At 44.7% G+C, this 10651-nt stretch overlaps 1 protein-coding gene across 1 annotated transcript; it reads left to right on the top strand.

The window, feature by feature from the left end:
• Positions 1-313: 313 nt before the first annotated feature.
• LOC115111987 (coiled-coil domain-containing protein 93) lies at positions 314-10641 on the top strand. The gene is given in 22 exon segments (XM_029638602.2): positions 314-631; positions 811-921; positions 1034-1128; positions 1225-1336; positions 1432-1530; positions 1673-1729; positions 5299-5335; positions 5462-5583; positions 5586-5672; positions 5814-5900; positions 6023-6044; positions 6047-6129; positions 6263-6399; positions 6541-6622; positions 8469-8543; positions 8642-8707; positions 8857-8965; positions 9050-9132; positions 9425-9462; positions 9576-9660; positions 9821-9922; positions 10117-10641. Coding segments are annotated over 22 exon segments (1830 nt in total). The 5' UTR covers positions 314-547; the 3' UTR covers positions 10174-10641.
• The last annotated feature ends 10 nt before the right edge of the window (positions 10642-10651 follow it).

Below are 10651 nucleotides of genomic sequence, written 5' to 3'. Positions count from 1 at the left end.
ACACACACACACACACACACAGCAAATAGATTTTACGTTTTGTGTGACAAACTGATGGTTTGCATTATAGGCCTATGGCAGGATAGGACAGGATGTGTACTTGATGGTCCTGCTTCCTTACATCACTTCAACAACTGAGGATCATTAATCACAACGTGCATGATTGATTTGTTTCCAGGAATACTGACAACCCTGTTCAAATGAAAGATGCAATGATGTTGGAAAGGCTTCAGACCTAGAGAGCTTCATCATGTCAGCCTTTCTATATAATCTTTAGTGGCATTAGAGTTCCATCCAGTGGACGAAAGTGGTATTGCAACGTTTAGAACCGCTGCAGCGATTCACATGCTTTTGTTTTTCTAAATGTTAACTCTACTCACTTTATCGACTCCCATCACTCGACAGTGGCCGTGTTGCAGTCGACCTCTAAGTGAGGTTAGCTTACTTTTTGTATAAAAATTACAGCTACATCATGAACGCACAATTTTTCAAGAATTAAGACCAAAGTCATATGCCTTCGTCATGAGACTACACACCACAGTCCAACATGGCGGCCACGTCTGTTTTCCACAGAGCAAGAACAGGTTCGAAAATAGGAGCTCAATATGATCAAGAGGGAAATCTTATTCAGGTAACATCATTTTTAGTCAGTCATTTTTCCTAATATGGTGCAGTTTCTGTCATAATATAACAACACAACAATGCAATGTAAACATTCCTGGGTTTGCCACTTGGCTAGATAGCTACTGGAGCTAGCGAATTCACAGTTTGCTAAATAAAGCAACTGATGTTAGCAACTGTGGCTTGCAGGAAACAAGGGAGGACGAGAAGCAGAGTGTCAAGCTAGCAGAAATCCTGGAACTTCTTCTTGCTGCTGGATATTTCAGAGCCCGAATAAAAGGACTGGGACCTTTTGACAAGGTGAGAACCAACTTACATTACAAAGCTGAAGATCTGCAGGCTTTTGATTCCTGGTTTACCATCTCCTTGCTACCCTTTCTAATTCCATTCACTGAACCATGTCTTTTTATAGGTGGTTGGAGGGATGACATGGTGCATCACAACATGTAACTTTGACATTGATGTGGATCTGCTGTTCCAGGAGAATTCAACTATTGGACAGAAAATGTAAGTAGCTAACATATAGCATCATTTTATTTACTGTTAGTGATGTTGCTGGACCAGTGTAACTGATGTTGGATGAACTTGTGTATCTCTTTGCAGCGCTCTCACAGAGAAGATTGTGTCTGTTCTGCCCAAAATGAAGTGCCCTCATTGCCAGGAGCCTCATCAGATCCAAGGGCTGCATTTCGTCCATATATTTCCAGTGATACAGGTGTGTATTCCTAGACATTAGAGTTTTGTAATAGGGTACCACACTTGGTTTGTGACCTGATGTCTGATTCATTGCCGGTGTTGTATGATCTTCAGTGGCTGGTGAAGAGGGCCATAGGGACGAAGGAGGAGATGGGAGACTATGTGAGAGCCTATTCTGTCTCTCAGTTCCAGAAGACACACAGCTTCCCTGAGGTGAGTGCTGTTATTGTAGGGTGGCTCCATGGCAGGGATATTCAACTCCAACTCTACTCATTACATTTCTAAGTCCAATGTTCTGAACTTTTCATTGAATAAACCCCTGTCTTATGCACCCTGTATTGGCCCTCCATTTTAGGATGAAGACTTCCTCCAGAGGAAGGAAAAGGCTGTGAAAGCAGTCCTAGATGTATTGGTGAGTGACTCCCTGACATGAAGCTGACATGTCATGTCTGGGTCAAATTATTCCATGAGCCTTTACAATAAAGATGCCATAAAGATGGTGCTGCAGTGGATAGCAGCTGTTTTACAGGCTTCTGACCAATTCCGCTTATACACTGCTCAAAAAAATAAAGGGAACACTTAAACAACACAATGTAACTCCAAGTCAATCACACTTCTGTGAAATCAAACTGTCCACTTAGGAAGCAACACTGATTGACAATAAATTTCACATGCTGTGCAAATGGAATAGACAACAGGTGGAAATTATAGGCAATTAGCAAGACACCCCAATAAAGGAGTGGTTCTGCAGGTGGTGACCAGACCACTTCTCAGTTCCTATGCTTCCTGGCTGATGTTTTGGTCACTTTTGAATGCTGGCGGTGCTTTCACTCTAGTGGTAGCATGAGACGGAGTCTACAACCCACACAAGTGGCTCAGGTAGTGCAGCTCATCCAGGATGGAACATCAATGCGAGCTGTGGCAAGAAGGTTTGCTGTGTCTGTCAGCGTAGTGTCCAGAGCATGGAGGCACTACCAGGAGACAGGCCAGTACATCAGGAGACGTGGAGGAGGCTGTAGGAGGGCAACAACCCAGCAGCAGGACCGCTACCTCTGCCTTTGTGCTAGGTGGAGCAGGAGGAGCACTGCCAGAGCCCTGCAAAATGACCTCCAGCAGGCCACACATGTGCATGTGTCTGCTCAAAGGGTCAGAAACAGACTCCATGAGGGTGGTATGAGGGCCCGACGTCCACAGGTGGGGGTTGTGCTTACAGCCCAACACCATGCAGGTCGTTTGGCATTTGCCAGAGAATACCAAAATTGGCAAATTTGCCACTGGCGCCCTGTGCTCTTCACAGATGAAAGCAGGTTCACACTGAGCACATGTGACAGACGTGACAGTCTGGAGACGCCGTGGAGAACGTTCTGCTGCCTGCAACATCCTCCAGCATGACCGGTTTGGGGGTGGGTCAGTCATGGTGTGGGGTGTCATTTCTTTGCGTGGCCGCACAGCCCTCCATGTGCTCGCCAGAGGTAGCCTGACTGCCATTAGGCACCGAGATGAGATCCCCAGACCCCTTGTGAGACCATATGCTGATGCGGTTGGCCCTGGGTTCCTCCTAATGCAAGACAATGCTAGACCTCATGTGGCTGGAGTGTGTCAGCAGTTCCTGCAAGAGGAAGGCATTGATGCTATGGACTGGCCCGCCCGTTCCCCAGACCTGAATCCAATTGAGCACATCTGGGACATCATGTCTCGCTCCATCCACCAATGCCACGTTGCACCACAGACTGTCCAGGAGTTGGCGGATGCTTTAGTCCAGGTCTGGGAGGAGATCCCTCAGGAGACCATCCGCCACCTCATCAGGAGCATGCCCAGGTGTTGTAGGGAGGTCATACAGGCACGTGGAGGCCACACACACTACTGAGCCTCATTTGGACTTGTTTTAAGGACATTACATCAAAGTTGGATCAGCCTGTAGTGTGGTTTTCCACTTTCATTTTGAGTGTGACTCCAAATCCAGACCTCCATGGGTTGATAAATTTGATTTCCATTGATAATTTGTGTGTGATTTTGTTGTCAGCACATTCAACTATGTAAAGAAAAAAGTATGTAATAAGAATATTTCATTCATTCAGATCTAGGATGTGTTATTTTAGTGTTCCCTTAATTTTTTTGAGCAGTGCATATACATATCTTCCTCAATTACCTCATTGACTCGATACGGGTTGTCTCCAGGCTGTATCACAACCGGCCGTGATTGGGAGTCCCACAGGGCAGGGCACAATTGGCCCAGCATCGTTTTTACCTTTATTTAACTAGGTGGGTCAGTTAAGAATAAATTCTAATTTACAATGACGGCCTAGGAACTGCCTTGTTCGGGCAGAACGACAGATTTTTACCTTGTCAGAGAGAATCAGAACCAATGTTTATTTATTTCACCTTTATTTAACCAGGTAGGCAAGTTGAGAACAAGTTCTCATTTACAATTGCGACCTGGCCAAGATAAAGCAAAGCAGTTCGACAGATACAACGACACAGAGTTACACATGGAGTAAAACAAACATACAGTCAATAATACAATATAAACAAGTCTATATACAACGTGAGCAAATGAGAGAAGGGAGGTAAAGGCAAAAAAGGCCATGGTGGCAAAGTAAATACAATATAGCAAGTAAAACACTGGAATGGTAGTTTTGCAATGGAAGAATGTGCAAAGTGGAAATAAAAATAATGGGGTGCAAAGGAGCAAAATAAATAAATAAATTAAATACAGTTGGGAAAGAGGTAGTTGTTTGGGCTATGTACAGGTGCAGTAATCTGTGAGCTGCTCTGACAGTTGGTGCTTAAAGCTAGTGAGGGAGATAAGTGTTTCCAGTTTCAGAGATTTTTGTAGTTCGTTCCAGTCATTGGCAGCAGAGAACTGGAAGGAGAGGCGGCCAAAGAAAGAATTGGTTTTGGGGGTGACTAGAGAGATATACCTGCTGGAGCGTGTGCTACAGGTGGGAGATGCTATGGTGACCAGCGAGCTGAGATAAGGGGGGACTTTACCTAGCAGGGTCTTGGAGCCAGTGGGTTTGACGACGAGTATGAAGCGAGGGCCAGCCAACGAGAGCGTACAGGTCGCAATGGTGGGTAGTATATGGGGCTTTGGTGACAAAACGGATTGCACTGTGATAGACTGCATCCAATTTGTTGAGTAGAGTGTTGGAGGCTAGTTTGTAAATGACATCGTCAAAGTCAAGGATCGGCGGGATAGTCAGTTTTACGAGGGTGTGTTTGGCATCATGAGTGAAGGATGCTTTGTTGCGAAATAGGAAGCCGATTCTAGATTGTAGATTGGAGATGCTTAATGTGAGTCTGGAACGAGAGATTACAGTTTCACCAGACACCTAGGTATTTGTAGTTGTCCACATATTCTAAGTCAGAACCGTCCAGAGTAACGATGCTGGACGGGCGGGCAGGTGCAGGTAGCGATCGGTTGAAGAGCATGCATTTAATTTTACTTGTATTTAAGAGCAATTGGAGGCCACGGAAGGAGAGTTGTATGGCATTGAAGCTTGCCTGGAGGGTTGTTAACAGTGTCCAAAGATGTGATCTCCTCCCATTTGACAATTGTGTTCCTTTCATTTTCCTATTTTCCTGTGTCTCATCCATCCTTTTATTAGAATGTCAGATTACCTTCTGTAAGTATGTAAATGGACTCGTTCACTGCAAGGAGTGTTTCACATGAATGCTTGTTGTGTGTGTGTTTCGATACAGAAGAGAGTACAAATTTCAAACAAGCATGGAGTGGGTGTGTGTGCATACATGTGTTATGTGCTCCTTTCATGTACCAGTATCCTAACAGCAGTGGAGGCTGTTGAGGGGAGCACGGCTCATAATAATGGCTGAAGCGGAGGAAGCCATGTGTTTAATGTTGTTGATACCTTTCCACTATTACGCTCCAGCCATTTTCACGTGCCTGTCTTCCCCAATTAAGGTGCCACCAACCTCCTGTGCCTAACAGTGATTTAAGTACTAATTACACCTGTGTTTTAGACGGTATGGATTCAGCAAGCAGACAAAACAGGACCAGGTGAGATTTATTGAAATTACTGTCATATTTGTAAAGTTAATTGTAGCATTATATGAATTCAAAGCCTATAACTACAGAATGATAAAGACAGGGACAGGAGGTCGATCATTACAAACAATATTACAGGGATGGAGACTTGTGGAGGAGGAGGAGGACCTGCAGGCAGCGTAGGAGGTGAAGTCACATCACATGTGTATAAAACCAACCGCAGCCCCATGTCCAATACTACAGAAATGCATCCCTCTTTGTGATGATGTCCCTGACTCCCTGTGATATATCCTCTCAGCTGCGCATCAAAACACTGATGCCCAGCATGGCTGCCATGGTGACTGAGGAGGTAGGCATGGCTTTAGTTCTTCTCTTTGCCAGCGCCTTTACTGTGTGGTTGATTACTGTGTGGTTGATTACTGTGTGGTTGATTACTGTGTGGTTGATTACTGTGTAAAGTTGTTTTATTTAATATGTAACATCAATACAGGGGAGGCTAACAGCCAACACAGTGGGACAGATAGTTGGGCTGCAGTCTGAGGAGATTAAACAGATAGCATCTGAGTATGCTGAGAAGGTGAGCGACTCCCACAGCAGGGTTAAATGGTTAACTGCAATCATAAAATATTTTAAAGTATAAGTCAATGCCACAGTGTGTAGTTAAATGTGTTTCCACATACACATTTCCATCACTTGGAGAGGTCTGCAGAGGACCGTCCAGAGGGTACGGGCCAATCCAGCAGCACCGTAGGATAGTGACCTCTCTGAACAAACAGATCCAACAGAAGACCAAGCAGTTGGAGGAGGTGACGACTGGACTTTATGAATTTCACAGAACGTTGTGTAAAATAACCATGCATTTCTTAAATGGAAGGATACAATGCACTTTATCTTCCTGTCAGAAGTAACTAAAAGTATGTGTATTTGGTGTGTTTTCAGCTACAAACCAAACACTTGGAGGTAAAATCGGGGTGCGTGGAAGCTAAGAGCAAACTGTTGGAGGCCACAGAGCAGACCGAGAGACTGGAGAAAGAGCCGAGTGCCCTGGAAGAGGCTGAGGGCCAGGCTGATACTGGGTGAATGCTGCACATTCATACCAAACCATTAAGTCATTAATTCAGTGGTTGTTAGTATATAAACCCTAATAATAAAATGAATAAATAATAAAATTATACAGGTGTTTTGGACTTTTCTCATCCTACCTGTGTGTGCCACAGACTGTTGGAGAAGCTGAGGGCTCTGGTAGGCATGAATGAGAACCTGCAGCACCAAGAGCAGGAGTTCCGGACACATTGTAGAGTGAGTCTGCATATTTTCAAATCAAATGTTATTTGTCACATGCAGATGCATGCACATACAACAGGTGTAGACCTTACAGTGAAACGCTTAGTAACAAGCCCTTAGACTTCTTGAAGCATTGTTGGTTAAGTAAAAAAAAATGAAGATAAAAATAACATAATGAAAGAGCAGCAGTAAAATAACAATAGCGAGGTTATATACAGGGGGTACTAGTACAGAGTCAATGTACAAGGGCACCGGTTAGTCAAGTTAATTGAGGTAATATGTACATTTAGGTAGAGTTAAAGTGACTATGCTTAGATAACCAGAGAGCAGCAGCAGCGTAAAACGGGTCTCGGTAGTCCTTTGATTAGCTGTTTAGGAGTCTTATGGCTTGGGGGTAGAAGCTGTTAAGAAGTCTTTTCGACCTAGACTTGGTGCTCCGGTACCGTGCGGTAGCAGAGAGAACAGTCTATGACTAGGGTGGCTGGAGTCTTGGACAATTTTTAGGGCCTTCCTTTGATACCACCAGGTATAGAGATCCTGGATGGCAGGAACCTTGGCCCCGGTGATGTACTCGGCCGTACGCACTACCCTCTGTAGTGCCTTGTGGTCGGAGGCCGAGCAGTTGCCATACCAGGCAGTGATGCAACCAGTCAGATGCTCTTGATGGTGTAGCTGTAGAACCTTTTGAGGATCTGGGGACCCATGCCAAATCTTTTCAGTCTCCTGAGGGGGAATAGGTTTTTTCATGCCCTCTTCACAACTGTCTTAGTGTGTTTGGACCATGATAGTTTGTTGGTGATGTGGACACCAAGGAACTTGGAACTCATCACCTGCTCCACTACAGCCCTGGCGATGAGAATGGGGGTGTGCTCGGTCCTCCTTTTCCTGTAGTCCACAATCATCTCTTTTGTCTTGATCACGTTGAGGGAGAGGTTGTTGTCCTGGCACCAGACGGCCAAGTCTCTGATGACCTCCCCATAGGCTGTCTCATTGTTGTCAGTAATCAGGCTTACCACCGTTGTGTCATCAGCAAACTTGATGATGGTGTTGGAGTCGTACCTGGCCATGCAGTCATGAGTGAACAGGGAGTACAGGAAGTAACTGAGCACGCACCCCTGAGGGGCCTCCGTGTTGAGGATGAGCGTGGTGGATGTGTTGTTACCTACCCTTACCACCTGGGGGTGGCCCGTCAGGAAGTCCAGGATCCAGTTGCAGAGGGAGGTGTTTAGTCCCAGGGTCCTGAGCTTAGTGATGAGTGAGAAAGGGCAGTATTGAGTGCAATAGAGATTGCATCATCTGTGGATCTGTTGGGACGGTATGCAAATTGGAGTGGGGCTAGGGTTTCTGGGGTAATGGTGTTGTGAGCCATGACCAGCCTTTCAAAGCACTTCATGGCTATAGGTGTGAGTGCTACAGGTCGGTAGTCATTTAGGCATGTTACCTTAGTGTTCTTGGGCACATTGACTATGGTGGTCTGCTTGAAACATGTTGGTTTTACAGACTCACTCAGGGACAGGTTAAAAATGTCAGTGAAGACACTTGCCAGTTGGTCAGCACATTACGTCCTGGTAATGCGTCTGGGCCTGCGGCCTTGACCTGTTTTTAAGGTCTTACTCACATCAGCTACGGAGAGCGTGATCACACAGTCGTCCAGAACAGCTGATGCTCTCATGCATGTTTCAGTGTTACTTGCCTCGAAGCGAGCATAGAAGTAATTTAGCTCGTCTGTCATAGTCCATCCATATATGACTTGTTAGATTTAAGTTTGAAATGGACCTACTTCACAGGTGTATTTGTGATGTAATTCCCTTATTTCCTGGTAAGAGCAAAACAACTAACATGGAGTGCAATTTTTTTCCAGGAGGAGATGGTTTGCCTGCAGCAGAACATTGAGGACCTGAAGATGGAGTCAGGAGATGATACGGAGGACGAGAAGGTAACACACTCCCAAGACCAGCTAACTCTTTTTTTGTCTATGTTTAATAAATGTTGTGACTGACTTTCTTTCCCCCTCTTTCTCACTCTCTCCCTAAGGAGAGGAGTCAGCTAATCAACAAGCAGTACAACAGACAGAAGCTACAGAAGATCAGACTGATGATGGTAAAATGCACAAATCACAATGCTGTAGCAGGATTCATTCCTGCTTAATCAATTTGAATTCACTTAGGCATTCTGTTTGGAGCATGCAAATAGTGGTCCTCTTACCAAGTCCTTTATTTGCTCATGACCTGAGGGCTACTCTCTGATAGGCTTGGAGGAACCGTGAGATCGCCATCCTGCAGAGGAAGATAGACGAGGTGCCGAGCAGGGCAGAACTGAACCAGTATCATTAGAGGTTCATTGAGCTCTATGGCCAAGGTAGGTATCTTAGCCTCAACCACTTATTGATTTGTTAACAAATTCTTAGATCTAAGAACCATTACTTTTGTGTGTGTCCCCTAGTTTCAGCAACACATAAAGAGACCAAGCAGTTCTTCACCTTGTATTACACATTAGATGACAAGAAGGTGTACCTGGAGAAGGAGGTAAGAGGAGAGGGCATCAATTTCATAGAGCCATTGCAGCTGAAATCAGCTTGTTTACTCATGGTAATCATCTTCTGTGTTTTTTAAATTTAACTAGGCAAGTCAGTTATTAAGAACAAATTCTTATTTAAAATGATGGCCTAGGAACAGTGGGTTAACTGCCTTGTTCAGGGGCAGAACGATAGATGTTTACCATGTCAGCTTGGGGATTCGATCTAGCAACCTTTCAATTACTGACTCATTGCTCTAACCACTAGGCTATCTGCCACCCCGTGTTGATCTGTTTCTGTAGGTGAACTTGCTGAATTCCATCCATGACAACTTCCAAAAGTGAGTATTTTCACAATTTACCCTTTATAAACCTATCCTGCTTTTCTTGTTATGGGTAATGGAGTCCAGCAGGTTTACCTCCTGTCTAAGCCGTGGTCTTCTGTCTTGCTCAGGGCGATGGCGTCTTTGGGGGCCAAGGAGCAGTTCTTGAGACAGATGGAGCAGATAGTGGTGGGAATCAAACAAAGCCGCAATAAGGTGAGTACGGTAACTAACCATCTCTCTTATCTTCACTGTCCGCTGCCTAATGACAGCTTGAGCTGAAGACGCCAGGTGCTTTCCTCCTGGCCCTAGTGAAAAACACTTAAATATGAGTGTTGTGTGATGCATATTGGTGATGTCTCCTCCTGGTCTACAGATAGAGAAGAAGAAGCAGGAGAATAAGATGAGAGACCAGCTGAATGATGAGCTGCTGGACAAACAGAGGCTCTACTTCAAAACTGTCAAGGACTTCAAAGAGGTGAGGCCTGAGAGAGAACCGTATTCTGGTTATGTATGGTAAAACATGACGGAACTAATTAACTGTTTTATGAATGTGTTCTACCGTAGTCTCCCAGAGCTGATTTTTTTTTATGTCTTTTTTGCATTTTCCCTTCTAAACTGATAAAGTGAATCACTGATGTTGTTTTACTAATTCAATACTCTTTCTTACAGGAGTGTCGTAAGAATGAAATTCTGCTATCCAAGCTGAGAGACAAGGGTGCTTCGTAACCCAAATCACTGTCTCCAAAATAAGTTCTCACTGTTACATAAAAAATAACCTCATCAATCAACGACTGTATGTCTTGTTGTCTGGCAATACTGGCATTGTATTGCCTTGTTCTGCCTACTGTATTGTGCTTTGACATTCCACGTTGCTTTGCAGTATGTGGATAGTGATGCCACTACTGGTAGGGCAGAGATTCTTGAGGGACATCAACTGCCCTTTGCACGGTGACATGAGGAATGTTCTCCACGTACCATTTATATTTAGGTGCAGGAACTCTATACTTTGGAGCTAATATTCTAGGAGATGCAGGAACTCCAGCAGAAGACCATTTGAGGTGCTGGTACTCAGTTCCAGTGAGCTCCTGCCCAAGTCAAGCACTGGCTTTACCCATGTGTATTGATCTCTGTTGTCTACCCATTCCAGCAGTTTATCATCACTTTGGCACTTAATAAAATAAACCATGCACAGTCCGTAAGATTT

The sequence above is a fragment of the Oncorhynchus nerka genome, linkage group LG3 (assembly GCF_034236695.1).
Source record: "Oncorhynchus nerka isolate Pitt River linkage group LG3, Oner_Uvic_2.0, whole genome shotgun sequence".
NCBI lineage: Eukaryota > Metazoa > Chordata > Actinopteri > Salmoniformes > Salmonidae > Oncorhynchus > Oncorhynchus nerka.
This window is presented reverse-complemented; position numbering and strand designations above follow the sequence as displayed.